We start from the raw sequence: 20330 nt of genomic DNA, 5'->3' as shown, positions 1-20330 counted from the left end.
GTCAAATTATTTGCAGAAATGTCCAAGTTTTGAAATGACATGTGAATTTTTAAGATGTCTCTAGTAGATTCGTAGCTACATGAGCCCTTAAACCTAACCGGAACACCTAATATTATCTTTTGATTGATTATATAATGAATATATATATATATATATATATATGACTTGAGGTAATAAAAATCAATCAACTATAATTAAATGTATAAATCTTTTTAAACATGAATAAGGAAGAAGATGTCTTAATTTAACAGTGACAATTGATACAATATAATGAATAACAATATTAGATTATGCTCAATATGTTATATTGCGTTGTAGGCATTAAACGTAGACGTTAGGTATTTTCAAATATCAAATCCAAGCCTTTGTTACTCCCGCAATTGGGGAAGTCGATCGGCACGGGCGGCAGATTCCGATGGAGGCCGACTCTCATCAGAAATTGCATGCCAGGCCCAAACAGTTGAGGATATATAGCGGTGCTTCTTGCCTCCCACAGCCAGTATCCTGTCGAGAGTAAATTGCCATTATTGATTATTTCATGTAGAATCACGGTGTTGCCCGACGGATGGAATTCTCACCTAAATTGTCACTGTAGAAACGAAGGATAATGTAGCCTTTATTCGGCACGACAAAGGTGTCCTTTTGTACCGGGTTTACAAGATTTCGGTGTATCCTCCCGTTACTGTCCAAGGATTCGATGTAGTTTTTGGTGATAGGCCGCTCGAAATTTTCTTGGCCCATAACGCTGGCACTGTAACCGTGTAAGTGAAATGTGTACGACGCGTTGCTTCCGAAACCTAGAAGAGACAGAAATGCCACACTTCTGTACATCATACGTTACATTACAAACAGAATTATAGAGAGTCTGGGCGAATTCTCCAAGTCTTTTATTTTAACTTTTATTTTAACTGGACAACTACCTTCGTTTATCAGCACAACTTCGACTGTTTTTCGCGATGGGACCTGAATTAACTGCAAGCATTCGCAGAACAGCGGTGTGTCGGCGCATTCTCTGGAGCGTTCGTCGATGCCGCATATTGAGTTCTTTATGCTTTCTTCAGATTGTGACAGTATCGGAGACGAAGGATACTTGAAAGAGATGCCGTTAATCTGCGGCACCTGCGTCGTGCCTCTCTCTAAACCTGAAATGTCCACCGAGATGAGTGACAACAGTGAAAATTTTAATAGATATAAAGGAGGTTCTACTATAAAAAGATCAAAGAAGAATGTGCAACAAGATTTGTAAGAGTCACGAACACTTTCGATTTTTACAGACATTTTAGATTCTTATTCGCTGAAAAAGTTTCTTCCTCGCAAGAAAGCACTCGACACAACGGTCAATCAGCACGACATTTATGCGAGAGAGCATACGATTGCATTTATTGGGCTGTTGAACCCCCACTATACATGAGTTTTATATCTTCTTGCAATTGAAGCTTCGCGTCAGTAGGCGAACGAGCGTTTTAGCTGTCGAGGCATGCGCTTGTGAGCAATATGAAAAGGACAACGCAGAAAAAATGGTCTTACTCAGGTAAGCCGGATAGTATCTCCATGTGTAAAAGTTATAACTATAATCCGTCATCTCGTCTGTAAACGAGAAGGTGTTCATGTCGAAGGGCACGTAGATCGTCTCGTCCGCTTTCTCCTTCAGCTGCGACAGCTTAGCACTCTTCAGGTCCAAAGAACAAATGACGTCTTTCGATATTCTGTGACAATGATGACCACTCTCGGCAATCGTAAGTGCCTGTTCGTCGAAACTCCTCGCGATCCTTAACGCGTACGAATTCACCGCCGCGTCTTCGTAGAAGATGTACATCTCGTAACGCTTATCTCGACAATCTCGGAGACCCTGTACATCGAGCGCATACTTGCCGATCGCCTGATTCGCCGCCAGGACGCCGTCGAGTCTTTCGCCTGAAAAGAAATTCATTCTTGTGATTTATATCGCGCACACATATACGCGATCGATCTCAAATTTCCCACGCTCCTCTCTCTCGAGCAATTTCGAGTTTCTCGATTCCACAAGGTCCAACTTCTCAGCGCTTTGAGAGATCAATTCTCTCCCGCTCCGAGCACTTTGACGGCCGCGCTCGTCGCGGAAAACTTTTCCTTTGCTGTCAGCAGATTTCAAGAACTCAAACGTGGTGTGTGTCAAGATGAGTATTCTTCTCGTTCACAAATCCACAAATCCACCTTTACATGGTCCTCGCCATATTACGGCCACGAGTCCGTCATTATCGACAAATATTTCTCGACAAGGCGACAGCCCGGGCAAAGGACGAAAATGTGGAGACACGCGTATGTGACGGCGGCCATCAAGGTGTCGGTAAAAAGTCGCAAGAGTCACAAAAGCCTCGTCAGTCTGCGGGTGACAACCCGCGAAATATCTGCGGGTCTGAGACATCGGACGATGCAATCATCGACGGGCGCTCGTACGTAACGTTAACGCTAGAATTTTTATTGAACAAAAGTGTACAAAGTTCAACGTATATATATATAATAATAAAAGTTTACACAAAATATATCTAAACAATTATACTGGAAGATGCTCTACCAAGTAGTACTTGTTTTTTTTTTCTTTCGAGAAGAAAGGAAAACCCGCGTACTCGCTAGTACGTCTAAATTTGAACGAGACAAATAATCGTGCTGTTGGCTGGTCTGCCGGCCGGCCGGCCGACATATTGCACTATTGAATGCACATTTCGATGAATTTTCTCAACGTCTATGTACGTTAGATTAATCGGCTTAGTTTCGTAGTCTTGCTTCCCACCGAATGTTCAGCGTTTCGCAACACTCTCTCTCTCTCTCTCTCTCACATACAACATACGCGCACATATACACACATACACACGCCACTGATATTTTTAATAAACCCGAGCCGACGAACGCTACGTGAACTCGCATTGAATTTTCGTTCGTTTCGCGCGAGCACTCAGAGACACCGGGAGACACGTCGTGCCATTTGGCGTCTCCCAAAGCAACAGGGTTCTCCGTATTCTCGAAAAATGTCGCATACGATATTTCACGAATGTCACTAGATATCACGATTTTCAGCCAATTAAATTGCACTATTGATGAAGCATCGTATACGATGTTTTTCACACATTAGGAAGTTTTTGCAATATCGTCTCTCAGATACGATAAACGTTAATTGTGAATGCTATTGGTCGCGTTTCAACGTTCTTTCTAAGCGAATAACGTTCACGATTTATGTTCACCGTATCTGAGAGACGATGTTGCAAAAACTCCCTATTTTTTAAGAATACGGACCCAGGAGCTCGATTCTCGAAAAATGTCGCATACGATATTTCATAAATGTCACTAGATATCACGATTTTCAGCCAATTAAATCGCCCCAATAAATTGATGAAATATCGTGTACGATGTTTTTCACAAATTTTCGAGAATAAAGGCCCAGCGCTCTTAGGCCTATATTCTGAACTCTCTTTCATCACCAGAAGTGACTCTAAGAGTAGCTTACAGCCAATCAGGAGGCTTATGGGCCACTTTTATAGTCACTTTTAACGATAAAAGAGAGTTTAGAATATGAAAAAATATATATATATATATGAAAAATATCGTAAAAAAGAAAATAAAAAAAAATATCGTACGTAATATTTCAAATCAATGGGATAATTTAATTGGCTGAGAATCGTGATATCTAATGACACTCGTGAAATATCGTGTGCGACAATTTTCGAGAATATGGGCCCAGACAAGATTTGTACGTTTAATTCGTTAATCATAACGATTCACTCGCCTGGCATCCGAGTGTAAAACCTCGACGCGGGCTCCGTTTGCCGGAGCAAAACCGCATTACAGACTATCGCAACCCGAACACGTAATCACCGCTGCTCGCCTCTGTATCCGCGACTCGGATGGACACTTAAGACCTTAACGCTAACGAGGAGTAACTACCTATTTATTTATCTATTACGAGAGAGAGTGTGATATCGCGGATTAATGTATTGCGTTCTTCTTCTCTTTCCTTCTTTCTTTCTGTCTGTAAGAGGTCGGAAGTTGCGGAGCTGCGTCCGCGATCGTGCGTCACGCGGCGGTGATTACGATCGAAATCTCGCGGGATCGCGGCGTTCGCGTCTCATCGTCCCTCGAAACGCTTCGGCGGACGCGAGACGTCGCCTCCCGCATCGCTCCGCCTCGTACTCGCGAGCCGAGATCTCGCGTCGACACGTCGACTGCCACGGATGGACCGGCGCTGCATAGTGTTGCTACGTCTCTCTGTACTGTGCAAGTAGAACGTAACCACAACTGCGTGTAACAATCGCATAGCCAAGGCAGAGAGCCAATGAAACGAACACATGCGTCGCGCGAACGGCGTTCTGTGCATGCCGCATCTTTGGTCGTTGAAAGCCGAGCGGAGCTCGCTGAAATAATCAGCGGAAATCAGCGTGGTAGTCGACGCGTTAACGGGAATTAATCGAGCCAGCGGACGATGCGACGATCGATTGTCTAATTGGAGACGACGACAGATACTGGCGCGTCTATCGACATCGACGTTTCTTTCTCTTCTCTTCGTCAACTGGTACAGCGAGCGAGACGAAAGATGCGGATCAACCGTTGCTCTTCACACCGGAGCTACCAGAGACGCTGAGAAAACGAGCGCTTTGCAATTTCTTTATAATTCTTGTGTGTAAAGATTCCAATTTCAATTTCTTACAAAGATCGCTCAAATTTACACAACAACGCGATGCCTGACGTCCATTCTCGATGGACGCTGAATCGAAGCCAGAGAAATGGACAAACATCTTTGCCCTCGAAAACTCGCAACTTCCACCGAGGTGGATCCACCGTCGGTAGCTCCAGTGTTGAAGAAGAAGCAAAAAAAAGAAAAGAAGAGAAAAAGAGGAAAAAGAAGACCGGTCTAACATCGACGTGTTCTCGCTTAAACATTCACGAAGACGTGTCTCGCGGCAACACTGCCTATTGTACAGTCTTCATCATCGATTCAGTCTTGATTAGAACTCCGTTATCAACGTCGGGTTGATAACGACACAGCGCGCCCAGTGCGATCCTGAGCGTGTAAGCTCGAGAACAATACCTATGATGCTATAACCTACGATCTCTGGCGGAACCATCGCCAGGCTGTGTCGCTGGGAGCCACGACGAGCTTCTCTCTAAGTTGCGCGCGACGGTCACGTTTGATTCTCCTAAGGCTAAGGATGCGCGATTACTTAAGAACGATCTCCTCGCTCTCTACCTCTATCCGACGATGATAACGCACGGAAGCGATCAAGAGGGCACGGGGGGAGAAGAGGGAGAGATACATGGACCGTACATTTATTTCGTCGGCTTGCAAAACGCGGATCCTTGCTGCCGACAATGGCAGCAGGCCTATCCTGTAACTCTCAACGACAACGTCGTCGTTGCCGTGTGTCTTCTTCGTCGTGTGTCAATACCCGCGCGCGACCAGGCAGCGATGCAACGACAACGACAACGACACACTCTCGTTGGAAGTCGGAGAATAAATGTTTGCCACAAGAGCGAGCGAGGTCTCGTTCGCTTTGCGAGCTCAACCGCAAGTCTTTTTCTCACTTGTCTTCTCTCACAATCTGTCTCTTCAACTCGCAGTCCCCGAAATCTACGAAGGATTCCAAGTGAGCCTCGCTTCGCAGCACGCGGCTGTCAACGACGAGCGAATCGACGATGTGCCGGCAACAACGACCTCATCGCGCCGCTTTGTCTCTCTTCTGCTGATGGTCCAAGCTGAAGAATCGCAGCCCGGGCTCGCGAGAGCGGCTCATTAGCGACGCGTTTGCGCGTAGACCCCGATCTCCGCCTCGAAGAGGATCTGATTGATCCTTAGCTTGGCGACCGACCTCGAGTACGAGTCGGGGATCTCGGCGAGTTGCACGGCGATGCTCTCACCGAATTTGGCGAACTCCTCCTTCGTCTTTTTCCGCTCTTTCTCGTCGGCGCCGGCCTCGAGCTTCGTCTGGCCGGATTCGTCGAGGTCGGCCGGCGGACTGTCTTGACTCGGCAGGGAGCCGTTGTACAACTCCATCGCCTTCAGGCTGGACGACGATGACTCCTCGGCGTCTTCGCTGAGCGAGGCGTTGAAGGAGCCGGTGCCGGAGCCGTTCGTCTCCTCTTCGTTGCAGTCGATGAACGTGATGCTCTCGGGGTCGATGTCGCTGACAATGTACTCCTCTTGCAGCTTCGACACCTCCTCGACTTTCTGCGCAAAAAGGGATCACAGGCTGGGTCAGGGGAATCTTAGCGCGGTGCTTTTCACAGCGACGGGACAAGACTCGACGAAGACGCTCTTCTCTCTCTCTCTCTCTCTCTCTCTCTCTCTCTCTCTCTCTCTCTCTATCCATCCTTCTTTTTCTTGCCGTTCTCTCGCGATTACTTCAGCGGCTTCTACGCGCAAGTCGCACCACGAGCGGTACAATTCGCTCTATTATGCTCGGTTCGCACGACCCCGAGCTAGTCTCGCGCGTCGATCTCCGAGGAAGCCCGCCGTTGGAACTTTCACGCTTACTTATCTCTCCTCGTGCGAATCGCGCGTCGTTCCGTTGCGACAGTCACGTCGCGCGACACGGCTCGGCCTCCTGGAGCATCGAGCGGAGATCATGGCTCGCCATCGCCCGGACCCTCCTCAGAGCGTGCACTTCTTTCAGCGGTCGGGAGAGCGAAGGAAGGAGCTTGGGACCGGGAAGGACGCGGGGCCATCGAGTCGGGCACAGACAAAGATCGACTCGAGCCTCCAGCCGCAGGAAGTTGACGGTAACGGGTCGCGTCACGTCGCGTCGCGTCGCGTCGCCACGAGCCAACGAAATATTTCTCTCGACAAGCGACGCGTCGCGCGCTGCTCGTTAGCGTCCAACTACGTCGCTAACGTCAGTCTCGCTGACATTCCGAAATCGCTGCACCGCCTGTCGCGCGGCGCGACAGGGTCGATGCGACTTGCGACACCGCCGGGAGAATCGCTCGGCCGGCTCTCGACGTCCCGAGAACAAGGGCTTTTCGTTCTGTGCGAGACCGCGCGCACGACGTGGGATTTTACATCTCCCGTGGCATTGAAGCCACTTACTTAATCGGAGAAACTCTCTCTCTCTCTCTCTCTCTTTCTCTCTCTCTCTCTCTCTCGTCGAGAGAGACCTCACGTTCGGAGGAGGACGCTTCTCCGACGGTCGACAATTTATCCTCCTGAAGGAGGCGCGACGATTCTCCCTTGTTGATGCGACAAAAAAAAAAGAGAGAAAAAAAAACGGGTGAGTTTTTTTTCCCCACAATCGTTCGGGACGATCCAGTTGTCGTGCGTGCATTCTCGCGCGGTGGAGTCTCGCGAGCTCGCGCGCTGTCATTTCCTACGGCAGAAGCAGAGAGAATAGATCCCTGCGTGGTATAACGGAGATATTGAGAAACACGCTCTCGATATCGAGAACCAACCGACCGACCGACCGACCGACCGACCGAGTCTGTCGGGAATTCGCTGTGAAAAGCATAAGAGATCTCGAGGGTGGGCTGATGGACCGGTCTCTCACTCTCTCTCTGTCTCTCTCTTCCTCTTCTGCCTACCTTCTTCCGTTTGCTATATCTGCGTGTGCCGAATTGTAGGAACTGCATGGCCTTGAAGGCGAACCACTTAGAGACGTATACGTCATCGGGGCCGGTGGCGGCGTCGCGACTGTTCTGTATCTTGTGCACCTCTCGGGAATACTGGCACTTGAGATTCGTGATCTTCTTCTCGACCTCGAGAGTGTTGCAGCAGAGGATCTCGGCGAGCTCCTGGATCGCCCGCTTGCGCTTCGCGCGGTCCCGATAGCCGCGAGCGTTCCAGTCCCAGAGGACGCGCCGTTGCTGGTACTCGCGCAGCAGCTCCAGGGTCTTGTCGCGAGTCCACTCCATGCCGACGCGCGTCCCACTAGTGCCCAGGCCGTCCCAGAGCGTCCCGTGGCTGTACATGTAAGGTGACGACGCCGGTGACGTGTGCGCGTTTCTTCCCGATCCTCCCACAGCGGTTTTCGGCGTTCGTCGGCGGACGCGACGACACGCGCGCGTCGCCAGCGGTACGCGGCCAAGGCGGCCGCCGGAGGGAGAGCGCGGTCAACCGATTCGGCGGCGGGCGCGGCGCGGTTGTCCACCGTCCGCTAATAAATCGCGGGCCAGAGCGCCAACACGACGAAAGCCGCAGCCGCGAAACGAGCACGCGTTTTAATGATTTTTGCGCGGGGCTCGCGCGCGCTTGGCCACCTTCCTTTCTTTATTTCCCTTTGCGGAAACCCCGGCGAGAGCACGAAGACGGCCGAGTCTGCGCAAACGTCCCGCCTATCTGCCTCCTCGCTGCCTCCTCGCCGCGCGCACCGTACCCACGTCGTCGTGCATCGCTTAGCCGAGCGTGCTAACGCTGTTGTGTAAGTGGGAGAGAGAGAGAGAGAGAGAGAGAGAGAGAGAGAGAGAGAGAACGGAAAAAAGAGAGAGAGAGAGAGAGAGAATCGCCCTCCTCTCTTCTCGCGGCTGTCCCTGCTGCTGCCCGCCAGCGATCCTACCGATGCCGCCGTCGCCGATGCTACCGATGCCGCTCTCTTCTCTCCTCTCCTCTCCGCTCTTCTCCTCGCCCTACCAAGAGCCGAGAGATCTTTCTTTGTCTGCTCCGTTAAGCGAGCATGAGCACCGATGCGGTGCTAGGACTCGCGCGTCAAGGTTGTGTCGGACGGCGACTCCGAATTATGGAGAATGCCTCATCGCTCGCGCTCCCACGTCCTAGCGCGGCTGAAGAGGAACCGGACGTCGTCCTCTCTAGAATGCGCTCCGTAGCATCCATTTTTTCCTTCATGTCCTGCGCGTGTCTGCTAGCTTCCCCCCTTCCTTTCCCCCTCTCACTCTCTGTTTCTCACTCTCTCCAAGCGCCTCTGCGATTAGCTGTGAATCAATATGAGATTTGCGTTAGCGACACTTCAATCAGCGAGGAGTCTCGCAAACGGACAGAGGAGGAACGTCGATCAGAGATCGTCGAGTAACTGCCCGCTCAAGACCTATCTTTCTGCGCACACAGTGGAACGCGTTTAGGTAACGAACAATTCTCTCTCTCTCTCTCTCTCTCTCTCTCTCTCTCTCTCTCTCTCACTCTCTCTCTCTTCTCCGTCTCTCTTCGTCAGCTCTCCCTCTCTGCTCCTCACTCCCTCGTTCTGCCCCAATTCGTTCTCCCTCATTCGTTCATTACTCCGTCCGTCTGCCGTCGTCTCTCTTTCTTGGCGCAGTGAATGCACCAGACGGGAGTGCAGTCGCGTTGGAGTACATGCGGGAGATTGATCGGAATCAGCAACGCGTGGCGTACACACGAAGGTGCATACACCGCGCCTCCTCGCGCTCATGCGTTTCTCTCTTCGCGCCTCCTTCCTCTTCTCGCACGTGTCTTTGTCCCGCGTCGCAGGCGCCAATGCTGTTGCTGCTGCTGCTGCTGCTGCTGCTGCTGTCGTCGTCGTCGTAGCTGTTTCGTGCTCTTCATAATAATTCATCACGAGACGATTTGACACGCCCGAGCAACCGAAGCGTGGTGGTCCGCAACGCTCGATTTCGAGTCGCTAGCCGGTGTTTCTTTTATATCGCACCATTTAACCGTCTCTGCGGGATAATCACAGCAAGTTCATTGTAAAATGTCCGCTGCGGTACACCGGGTATAACGCACTGCGGACGATCTGATCGCAGCCCTGCGGGACTTATCGGGACCTGAATATTCATTCGACATGTACAATGCGCAAAATATACGTGCATCAGCGACGCTCGCACGTCGCTGAGCTTCGCTGATCGATGGAAATTGTCTCGCGAGCTCGGCTAATCGAGGCCCCTGGCCTCTCGCCGCGGCCATCTTCATTCGTCGACGTCGCAGGCGAGGGAATGCACGCTCCGAAAAATCGCTCAGAATACAACGAAATGAAAGGATACATCCATAAGACGATACAATCGGTTGATCGTACCTGTAAGATGGTCCGATAGTCACACTTTCCTTCGGCTCTAACGATCAATAAACGGCCGTGAGATTAACGGCAAGATAGTTTGAAGAAGTAGGTTGCACATCGCGTTAATTTTACGACGATTTATTGATGACTAGAGCAAGAAGGGCATTTGTTAGGATTTAATTTACAAGTCAGCTCGATCGATTGCATCGATCGCATTTTGCAGACGTGTCTTCTTCTTTCATCGACGCAGAAGTTCATTTCGCAGAAGTTTTCAACGTGCATTTCTCGCTTCCGACGTCGTCAATCAAACGACGTCCCTGACGAGCAGCCAGGTACCATAGACCCCTTTCAGACCGAGGATTGAGCGTGAAGGATCGCAACCGACCAATGTAAATCCTATGTTTATCTCATTATTCCCCACTCATCTCGTTGTAACCCACAAGCCAAAGTCCATTACGGGCTTGAAGATCGCGTGGGCCTTCATCGCTTCGCGTATTCGCGAATTTACTGATACCTCTCCGCGAGCGCAATCAGCTCCCCAGCAAGGTGAGCCCGCAGCGCGCGGGCGCGACTCGCTGCAGTATCAGTAAAAGCAAGGAGCAACAAAAGCGGGAAACAAAAACTCATATCGATCTACGGCGATACAAAAGCGCGCGTGGTGAGACGGGGCGGTGGAGGAAAGGAGAAAAAAAAACGGCGGGATGTGAAACGTACCTGGAAATAAAACGACATGCGTGCCCGTCATCGATTTCACAGGGTTGCCATCGGCGGCCGACACTCGAAGCGAATGCCCGTGGAGGGACAGCAACACGGGACAATCGTGTGCATTGGCGTTAACGAGACGCAGCAAATAGCGAAGACCATGTTTCACCCGCAGCGTCAGTTCCCGCGTCTGCAAAAGGAAGGAAACAGCCAGATATATCTTGGAGGTCTTCATCGTCCCCACCTACGCATTCTTATTTCGATTTTACGCCGTTATCGAACACGGCAACGCCGAGAGCCGTACACACTGCAATTATTATCTTCGCGATACCGCGATACGTTTTGCACCAGAACAACAAGGCGAGGTGAGGTGAGACGAAGACGAAGACGAAGACGAAGACGAGCCGGCCCGACCGGCGAACGAGAAAGAGCGAGCGAGCTGGTCTCTCCCCGAGAAACGAGTAACAATAATGGCAGAGCACTGGTACCTGGCCGTTTACGAGGAGCTCGCCCGGTGTAGGTGGATGCAGGCGCGATCGTCCTGTCAGCGGAGTCGGCGACCTTGATGACAGTACAAGTATCCTTTCCAGACTGGGGTCATCCTGTGGTCCTCGAACTGTCAACGACCCGTACACTCCGTCGCCCTGTTGGGAGACTAATGGTTCCCCTCGACTTCATTTTTCTCGCTTGGAACTGGCTCGTTCTACGCGCCTCTCGGGGCGTCGTCCTTCGGGATACGCGCGTTCGTGTGCAAGTAACACGGAAATTGATCACCACGTCACGTCACGTCCCGTTCACCGGATCGAGTGGCCGACCGATTTCATTTCTCGCGCTTCCCGAAGGGAACGGTGCACCCAAGTCGCGCGCGGCCCGACGCGACATTCCCGGTTCACGATTCATGCTCCCGGAGGCGCGATCTTCTCGTCCACGAGGAAGGGAATTCACAACGAGAAGCGCGACAGGCGGTACGACTTTTATTCGCGGCGGCAGAGCTAAGCGACGAGGAAACCGAGCGCCGGTTCCTCCTCTTTCGAGACCACGGACATTATTGATCTTGCTTTTCTTGATGCGAGCGCCGGATAGAACGACGTTCTACGGCGTAGACCGGAGTCAAATTCTGGGCGAGTCGATTGTAAGCTCGAAACCGCACGAATCGTTGCCGCGCGTCCCGCGAAAGATCCGACGATCTTTCCCTCGGCTCGTCGTGGTCCTCCCGAACCACCGCTTGTCCTTGCGCGCGACTCAAATCTTGACGAATTTTCAGACGCTGCAATGTACGCCGCGCGGGATATCTACGCGCGGCAAGGTCTACAGGAGAGGAACGAGCCGGGAATTTTTGCGAATTAACAAGATGACAATTAACTCTGAATCGGGGAGACATTACTCTAAAGCTCTAATTTCGGACTAGCTTACGTACCTGAGTGAGCGTGATAGAAATGCGTTCCCGCGCTCTCCGGACTTATCTTGTAGCGGAAACCACTGAAGGGTAAAATAGGACACTGTGTTATCATGGGCACGCCGTCCATATGGTTGAAACCCTTCTGCCGGATTCCGTGCCAGTGGACGGCCAATTCGTCGCTTCCTAATTTGTTGTGAACAACAACCTCTATCGTGTCGTCCAAGCAAACCTGATCGCAGAATTATATCATGTTTTTTTTTTTTCAAAGAGATCTTTTTACGCAGATTACAGAACTTTCTCTCCGCCGCTCGACACCATCCACTATGATTGCGATAAAGAGCGTTTAATGATAATAATAATAACGATAATAATAATAACATACCTACAGTTCCTTCATATAAAAATTATCAAATTTCATATCAAAGAATCATTATTTGAAAAATGGACAGGTAAACGAGATCTAAACAGTTACGTTAACATGTCGTTCAACTTCGCGTGTAATTGAATGCAACTTTCTATTTTCACGTTGATCTTTTTGATCTGATTTGCGGAATGAATGTATCGCGCAGCGCGAGAAAACCATGTTGCATATGTACTTGTATAGCTGGCCCTGGACTCCTCCCGTTAATCGCCAAACGCTTCCTTCTCGTGGTATAATTTGCGCAATTAGAAATCTCGGCCTTGTCCTCGGATTCATTGCAAAAACTGTTAATTGTAACAAAAAGAAGGCAACGTTGACATTGAACGGTCAATACAGCGGCATTGTACAAAAAACAATATGGCGACAATCAGTAATTGTTGCATCTGACAAATTCTGAGTCTACTTTTACACGGCGAGCTTATACTTTTAGATGTCGACGGTAATAAGTGTTCAGCGCGTGTTCAGCGTGTGTTTCCAAGCATTGAAACATGTTGTAGCTTGTATAGACTAGAGATGTGCGAATCAAGAATTTTTATGTCGAGTCGAATCGAATCAAATCTCATTTTTTTAATTCGAATTCGAATCTATGAAATTTCACTCGAATTCGAATCGAATGGAATGAAATCGAATCATTAAAAAATTTAATATGACTATTAAACATGCAAATAATAATGGAAGATTTTAATATGAAAGGGAATATTAATATCGTAATATCATCTTAAAGTAAAATATATATTTAAATATTTAAAGTAATTTATAATTAAGTCATTAATTATAAGTTAAGTTAATTACAAATTAAGGGTTCAAATATACAGACCCAGATGGCCCGTTTTGTAGCTGATGCACGCAAACGATAATGTATTTGATTCCTATTCGAATTATTCGGATTTGAATCATAGGGATTCGGATTCGAATCGAATCGAATCTAATGTAATTCGATTCGATTCGAATTCGAATAGTTCGCACATCTCTAGTACAGACAATATGCTCACTGTCGGCCATGAGTATAAACCGTTAGGATACTTTGATTTTCATTCGTAAATGAAAAATGGCTCGACAGCACTTGCTTTTTGCACTTTTCGAAGCGTCTGAATGAAAAATTGTATTTATTTATTGACACGAGGCTGATTTTGCGGAGGCCCGAACTGTCGAGTGGCTGCAACATCCAACCAGATAAATTCGTAAATTACAGCTCGTCCAAAGTGGATTCCGATTTATGTGCATTTTTTCCTCACGCGTCTGCCTGTCACATCTTTAATTCTGTTAATTTAAAAGTAAGATAAAAGCACAGTTTTACTCTTGCGTTCGTATCGCAATCTCACCTTGACGCCTCGTACGTCTCCGTGACAAAGAAGTTGTAGACGCATGTCTTCCTCGACGATCGCTCGTCGGAACAACGGCGCGCACACTCGTGATTGTCGTCATCTATTTTGCGAAAGCGAAAAACATGATTATTTATAATCCCATATACGCGATATACCGCACTAACCTACATCGGCCTACGTTATTCAACGAGCTCGTAGCATCACTTCCGTTCTTCTCGTTCGAAACAACACGAACGAAGACGAAGACGCGAAACCGCCAATACTGATCGCGAAGTAACGGAATGCAAATCTCGCAAAGATCACGATTCGTGCGACAAAACTGACCGACGAAATGCACATGAAATCGTATATGGCAATCACTGAATTTGCTTTCCGGCAATGAAAATGCATAATCGCGTTAACGGTCGTTGCACATACGCACGAAGTTTTGACGAAGATTCTGCAAGCTCGGTCTCTCTCTTTCAGGAACACGATTCTCCGTTTCGGTCACTCGGTAGAACGTAGCCAACAATGATAGGAGTTCACTTACCGAAAATCCCTTGACTCAAGGTTGACATCCAATAGGAGAAGAATACGAATATTACAGAGTTGCAAAGACTCGCCATGTTGGCCCAGAATACCTGGGTTGCTACTGAGTGCGTGCACGTACATAGGTTCGAATGATCCTGCGCGGGATCCGAGCCGACGATGCTCGACTAACAGGAAGTGAACGCTTCGCGAACAGGAACGGCTGAACGGTCCGCTATTTAGAGGTTACGAGTGGGTGAAAGCAAGGCCTAGGCTATGCTATTAAGTATCACACTCGGAGAAAGGCCAGGTTTTTAGATCCGTGTGTTGTGCCCGCACACAACTATCTCCGTATACCTACCTCCACTTCTTCCTTCCTGCCTCTCTCCCAAGTCCGCGTTACATGCGGCTTGTTTTCTTCCAAACGCAGGAAATGCAGACAAGTGCGAGAACTTGCTATTTTGTTTATCGGTCGGATGCGTGGACACCATATCTTCACCGTTCTCCATCATGCTGCGCGCGTGTCGCTAGTATACATATCTTCAAATTTGTAGAGCGACTCGCGCAGGCGACGGTTTCTTCTTTCAAAAGTTTAAAATGGGAAGTCGCTTACAATTTGTTCTTTTTAGCTGGATAATATAAGTACATCAACTTGCGTCGAAGAGAAAAGGAACGAAGTTTCGGAACGAAATGCAGCGCTAGTTCAGTTAAATGGACTTAAGATTCCAACAGGATAACGGTTTTAATGAAAATTTAGAAGATCTTTAATGGAAGTTCGAAGATTAAAGACATTCTCGTATAAATATATATATCTATTGTTTGTTATACCACATATGTACACCTAATATTTGTCATATCATATCTCTATCTCTCTCCCTCTTTCTAATATAATTTATAATCATATTTGTAATATAAAATTATACTGACAAACAATTCTATATTATTTTTGTACATTATTTAATTGGCTAGAATAAGATTGGTTTTGTAACATTCTAAGCTGCATAATGGTACGCCGGTTTTTGAGCAAGTATATTTCTTCGGCTTTCTACATTGATTAACACCGCAAAGAACTTGCTTTGATAGACTTTTTCTGAAATAGAATAAAAAGAAATTTATGTTTCTACATAATGTTGAATGTCATTAGAAAGACATGTATTGATATAATTTTATCTTACCCCTTAGCAGGACGAAGTGGAAAATCTTCACCTGGTGGCAGAGATATAGAACTTCCTTCAACTGTTAAACGATAAGTCACTAACGGCACTTGCCGCCTGGACAGTCTTCCTTTGCTAATTACTTTGGATGCTTTGGATTCTTGTTTCTTAAGTAATCTTTCCATTGTCTTTTTCTGCAAAAACGACACAGAGAAACGTATTTGCCTTTTATCTCTTAATTACCACAGAAGAAAATTTGGTTAATTTAAAGCTTGATTACAAATAGTACCTTGTCCTTTTCCCTTTTCTCATCAGCTAATTGTTTCCGTTTTAGAGACTTTAGAGCAGCCTTTTGTATAGCTTCTGCAGTCATAACTTTTTCCTTGTAACCAGTAGGTAATGACATCAATTGCTCCACACTTTGATTCGGTTCTGTATCAGTCTTTCTCTCAAACATTGCCCTCTGTCGAGCTGTCATCAGTTTGGGATCTTTTGGCTTAATCTTTTTTAATTCATCATCAACCTGAAACAAAACATATATAATTATGTTATGTTTAATCACAGTTAACATTTTGAGCAGCTGTATTGGATAAACAAAATTTTTTTAATGATAAGCACAGTTGTCAAAATTAATTATTAACCATCATTATTTGTCATATGCAAATAACTACAATATAAGATGAAAATCAAATTTTATACTATGACAACAATATAGTATATGGACTATGTGAGCAAAAAATACCTCTTCAAGTTTACCAGATTCAATAGCATCCAACCATCTTTCTTCTTCGCTGCTGGTGCCGCTGTCTTTACCTTTGTTACTTTTAGGGATTTTCTTCTTTGTGATTGCTTTTGGAGAAGGTGCAGTACTTGTTGTAGGTGTACTCAAGCTGCACGTCTTTAATAATTTTTCTCGTTTGTCCATGTTACTAAATGACACAATATTAGGCATAAGATAAGTCATTATTAGAGAAATTAAGGACTGTACATAATTTCCACTTGCTCTGTTCAAGTTATTTTAAAATATGATACCTTCTCTCATCTTCTTTCTTTACTTTTATTCTGAAGCTCTTTTTTCTATCGACATCAACCGAGATGTCAGCAAAGTTATCACTGTCATCCTGCATGAGCTTCTTTTTCTTGTGCTTTTTATGCTTATGCTTTTTGTGTTTCTTTTGTGGCGGAGCATCGCTCGTATCTGTCATGTATTCGTTGTAGAGAATGTCACAGAGAAAATTATATATTTTTTTATAAACAGTGTAATGCATTGTGTATAAACTTACCTAAATTGATTTCTTCTTCCGTGCTTACGTCTTTTGGTTTGCCCATCGGCTTAAAGAGCAAGAGTAACCGAATCTACCGAATAACTAATATATTTAACAATCGATATGCGATCGTAAACTGTAATTGCTTAAATATTAAAGTAACAGGCGTAGGAGGCCAAAAGGACAAAGGGGGTTATATTTTCAATTGAACTGTCAAGTAAAAGCCTCTCGAGAAATGGATTCTTCTTTATACGTTAACCGTAACAGAGATAGAAGATAATCGAAATATAAATCGATTATCTTCTCGATCTCAAATTTCGATTAATCCTTAGCATAGCACCGCTAGATGACGCCAGCCAATCTAATTAGTTGTTTTCTCAGCATCCAATGTAGAGTCGTTTTCGATTTGATTGATTAACTGATAACGTCGCTCCTTGCGTGATATAAACATACAAATTGTTGCGTCCTCCATTTATATATGCAGAATACTGCATATACATCTCGACTGTCAATGTGAATAATTCCAGAGAGAAACCAGAGAGTGACCAACACTAGAGTCCCTATAGTAAGCCAATGTTCTAGTTGGATACAAAATGGCTACTACACCTGTACTGCACCTACTGTAATCTCGGTTTTTACGCGTGCACATGCAAGTGATAACATAACATTATTTCATCTTGGAAAAAACTTCCAACACAATAAGAAGAGTATATATAAAAATATTTATAATAATATTTTAAAAATGACTGGTTGTTGCATACCGGGATGCAGAAATAGAAGTGAAAATGGCTTCTATATGAAACGTTTTCCAATAAGTAAAAAACAAAAAATTATATGGTTGAAACAAATTGGAAGAGAAAACTGGAAACCGAAACAATATTCAGCAATTTGTGAAGTAAGCATGTAATTATATCAAATAATAAACAAAACATGTTTCTCATCTAATTGTATTTGTAGGTTCATTTTACTAAAGAAATGTGGGAAAAACCGCGACAGGATGGTTCCAAGAAATTAAAAACACAAGCAGTGCCAACAAGTTTTCCTTATACAAAAGTAATGTCGGAATCTTTCGATGGAAAAATAAAGAAGTTAAAATATAATGAAAACAACGATGAAAATAATGAAGAACCTACAAGCATTATATTCAATTGTTCTCAAGTTGTAAGTAATGTTGATGAAGAGCATCCTGCAATAGAGAATAATTCATGTCCACCATTTATTGACAATGTTGAAGTATATGATCAGATGATACATTGCAATACTCATTTATTATCATCAAGTGAAAATAATGTAAATAATGAGAACACAAATGTGCCTGCAACTACATCCTCATCAATATTCAATGTAACACCATCTACATTGGAATATGCTCTAGAACAAATAACATTATTACAACAAAAAGTGAAACATAAAGAAACAGAAATAAAACAAATGAAACAACAATTTGAGATTGCTAATAAAGTACTTAAGAAATGTGACAAAACGCGAGAAACTCTTATGAATTGTATTAGACGATACAGAAGTACAAATAAGCTACGTGTAGAAAACACTTTGTCACAATCAACACAGTTATTTCAAAAAGTGTTCAACAATGATCAAATTGAGTGGTTAAAATCAAATTCAAGCAACCGACGTATGTACAAGTGGTCTAAAAAAACTATTAAAGAGGCTCTTCGAATAAAATTCTCTTGTACTAATAGTGGTTATCAAGAACTGATTAATCAAAAGATTCCATTACCATCAACACGCACTTTAAGAAGAAGTCTTTACCCCAGGAATAATAGATGATTTTTTCATGCCATGAAAGAGAAAATTCAACAATTTGAAGATGACAGACAACATGATTGCGTACTTGGCGTTGATGAAATGTCTCTTACACCTGGTGAACAACTTGATCCTTGTACAAATTCAACTTTAGGGCTTTCTACTATTCCCAACAGTCATGATAACTCCTATACATTTTCCTTATAATATAAACAGGAAGTTTCTTTAATTCTGTTCATCTTAATATCTTTGTTATCTGAAATTATAGTAATATTAAAATTACCGAAATATTAAAATGAACAGAATAAAATAAATACTCCGTATGATTTCATTTTCCTGATGAATATCCTAGTTTCATTTTCCTATGAATATCTTATTATAATCATGGCACATTTTTGTATTTTACTGGTATGTTTTTATAAATGTTCAACGTTGTAGCTCTTTTATTTACAAGTTTGGAATTTTTGTTTATCAATTTGTACATTAGTATTGCTCTTGAAATATTTATTTATTTGTTACAATGTATTGGTCTGTAATGTTTTGAAGGAGAAAAAGTCCAAGCAACACATGGATTAGTTTTCCTCTTTGGTGGTATATTGTACAGATAGAAACAGGTTGTACCTTACGAATTGATGCCTGATGGATATGATGATGCACATTTGAAACTTATTATCGACAAAATCATTAAAGCAGTTGAATATATATGTCTGCGCGTACACTGTGTTATATCTGATATAGGAGGCATTAATCAATCTATGTGGAGAACTTTTTCTAACATTAGTGTCCATAAATATTCAGTAATACAAAATTCTATACCGCATCCAACAGATTGTAATCGCAAGTTATTTTTCTTTGCGGATGGACCACATCTGCTGAAAAATCTTAGAGCCGCTATCATCAATAATAAAGTCATTATATTGCCAGAAATATTTGCCAAATCTTATCAACTATCATCACATATTGTCAAATTTTCACACTTACAAGAATTAGTAAATGAACAAGAGAATTTGGATTTAAAAATTGCTCCAAAATGAAATAAAGATATTATTACCTTAACTCGATTTAACAAAATGAAAGTAAATAAAGCAACAAATATGTTTAGTAATGATGTAAGCGGTGCGCTAAACTTGTTAAATGAAGAGCAAAATAATATTGATTATTCAACAACAGCAACATTCATTGAAATTGTTAGCAAATGGTTTAATCTCATTACCTCACGTCGTGCAGTACTTGCTCTAGGAAAAGAATCTGCAGATGGAAAGAGTGAAGAAACATATAAAACAACAGTCGAATTTTTACAATCTTGTATTACTTTATTTCGTGACATGCGAATCGGAAATAAAGGCGCATTCGAACCAGTATAAACTGGCATTATGATGAGTACAAAATCATATATAGATTTAACCGATTATTTGATTACAGAACGTGGTTTTTTATATGTGCTAGGAGCTCGTTTTTCTAATGATTTCATTGAAAATCTCTTTTCAAATATTCGAAAAAAGTTTCCTACACCTAATGCGTTGCAATTTAAATACAGTTTGAAACATATTACTGTTTCCCAATATTTACAAGCCTTACCAAATAGTAATTATGAAATAGATGATGGTGATTTATTAGCCGATTTTTTAAAACGTCCTGTTAAGAAAACGTTCAATAAACAATCTGAAAAAATGCCTGCTATACCTAATGTTGAAACGAAATTAATACAGTTCAATAATTTAGAACTGAATTCGTTATATTATGTATGTGGATATATTATATCAAGTATCTGTAAAAATCAAAAGATTTGCGATAGTTGCTTCTGCTGGATCTAAAATATATGATCCCAAAATAAAATATTCACGACTAGTTAGTCTAAAATGTTATCGCG

The 20330-nt window shown here is 44.4% G+C and overlaps 4 protein-coding genes across 5 annotated transcripts; 1 reads left to right on the top strand and 3 right to left on the bottom strand.

Annotated features, from left to right (window-relative positions):
* Positions 1-239: 239 nt before the first annotated feature.
* LOC105192607 (uncharacterized) lies at positions 240-8389 on the bottom strand. Its single transcript, XM_025303729.1, has 6 exons — positions 7543-8389; positions 5887-6196; positions 1528-1914; positions 921-1142; positions 579-797; positions 240-504 (listed from the first exon to the last, which is right to left on the bottom strand). Exons 1-6 carry the CDS (start codon positions 7927-7929, stop codon positions 335-337), a joined length of 1695 nt encoding a protein of 564 aa, XP_025159514.1. The 5' UTR covers positions 7930-8389; the 3' UTR covers positions 240-334.
* Positions 8390-8442: 53 nt separating this feature from the next.
* On the bottom strand, positions 8443-14977 carry LOC105192608 (laccase-1). Of its 2 annotated transcripts, none has more exons than XM_025303731.1 (8): positions 14639-14975; positions 14300-14512; positions 13768-13870; positions 12621-12729; positions 12043-12253; positions 11114-11280; positions 10638-10815; positions 8443-8886 (listed from the first exon to the last, which is right to left on the bottom strand). In XM_025303731.1, exons 2-8 carry the CDS (start codon positions 14373-14375, stop codon positions 8858-8860), a joined length of 873 nt encoding a protein of 290 aa, XP_025159516.1. In that variant the 5' UTR covers positions 14376-14512; positions 14639-14975; the 3' UTR covers positions 8443-8857. The 2 variants fall into 2 exon arrangements, with proteins under 2 accessions (XP_025159516.1, XP_025159515.1); XM_025303730.1 differs by lacking the exon at positions 8443-8886 and adding an exon at positions 9087-9588 and having other exon boundaries at positions 14639-14977.
* Positions 14978-15140: 163 nt separating this feature from the next.
* LOC105192609 (INO80 complex subunit B) lies at positions 15141-16939 on the bottom strand. The gene is made up of 6 exons (XM_011156857.3): positions 16715-16939; positions 16464-16629; positions 16174-16360; positions 15721-15954; positions 15453-15625; positions 15141-15367 (listed from the first exon to the last, which is right to left on the bottom strand). The coding sequence occupies exons 1-6, from the start codon at positions 16758-16760 to the stop codon at positions 15235-15237; spliced, it is 939 nt and encodes a 312-aa protein (XP_011155159.1). The 5' UTR covers positions 16761-16939; the 3' UTR covers positions 15141-15234.
* Positions 16940-17086: 147 nt separating this feature from the next.
* Positions 17087-18837, top strand: LOC105192610 (THAP domain-containing protein 1). The gene is made up of 2 exons (XM_011156858.3): positions 17087-17591; positions 17654-18837. The coding sequence occupies exons 1-2, from the start codon at positions 17439-17441 to the stop codon at positions 18482-18484; spliced, it is 984 nt and encodes a 327-aa protein (XP_011155160.2). The 5' UTR covers positions 17087-17438; the 3' UTR covers positions 18485-18837.
* The last annotated feature ends 1493 nt before the right edge of the window (positions 18838-20330 follow it).

Source organism: Harpegnathos saltator, unplaced genomic scaffold, assembly GCF_003227715.2.
Source record: "Harpegnathos saltator strain DR-91 unplaced genomic scaffold, Hsal_v8.6 scaffold569, whole genome shotgun sequence".
NCBI classification, from domain to species: Eukaryota; Metazoa; Arthropoda; class Insecta; order Hymenoptera; family Formicidae; genus Harpegnathos; species Harpegnathos saltator.
Note: the sequence above shows the minus strand (reverse complement) of the source record. Positions and strands in the feature narration are given on the sequence as shown.

Coding starts and splice junctions, on each gene's coding strand:
- LOC105192609 (XM_011156857.3), bottom strand. CDS start 16,760: ATGGGCAAACCAAAAGACGTAAGCACGGAAGAAGAAATCAATTTAG. Junction 15,955..16,173: donor AATCTGGTAAACTTGAAGAG/GTATTTTTTGCT, acceptor GTTTTGTTTCAG/GTTGATGATGAATTAAAAAA. Junction 15,626..15,720: donor AGAAAAGGGAAAAGGACAAG/GTACTATTTGTA, acceptor TCGTTTTTGCAG/AAAAAGACAATGGAAAGATT.
- LOC105192607 (XM_025303729.1), bottom strand. CDS start 7,929: ATGTACAGCCACGGGACGCTCTGGGACGGCCTGGGCACTAGTGGGACG. Junction 6,197..7,542: donor GATATAGCAAACGGAAGAAG/GTAGGCAGAAGA, acceptor CTTTTTGCGCAG/AAAGTCGAGGAGGTGTCGAA. Junction 1,915..5,886: donor GGAGGAGTTCGCCAAATTCG/GTGAGAGCATCG, acceptor ATTTCTTTTCAG/GCGAAAGACTCGACGGCGTC.
- LOC105192610 (XM_011156858.3), top strand. CDS start 17,439: ATGACTGGTTGTTGCATACCGGGATGCAGAAATAGAAGTGAAAATGGC. Junction 17,592..17,653: donor AATATTCAGCAATTTGTGAA/GTAAGCATGTAA, acceptor TTGTATTTGTAG/GTTCATTTTACTAAAGAAAT.
- LOC105192608 (XM_025303730.1), bottom strand. CDS start 14,375: ATGGCGAGTCTTTGCAACTCTGTAATATTCGTATTCTTCTCCTATTGG. Junction 13,871..14,299: donor CTTGAGTCAAGGGATTTTCG/GTAAGTGAACTC, acceptor TTCGCAAAATAG/ATGACGACAATCACGAGTGT. Junction 12,730..13,767: donor GAGACGTACGAGGCGTCAAG/GTGAGATTGCGA, acceptor TACAATTAACAG/TTTTTGCAATGAATCCGAGG.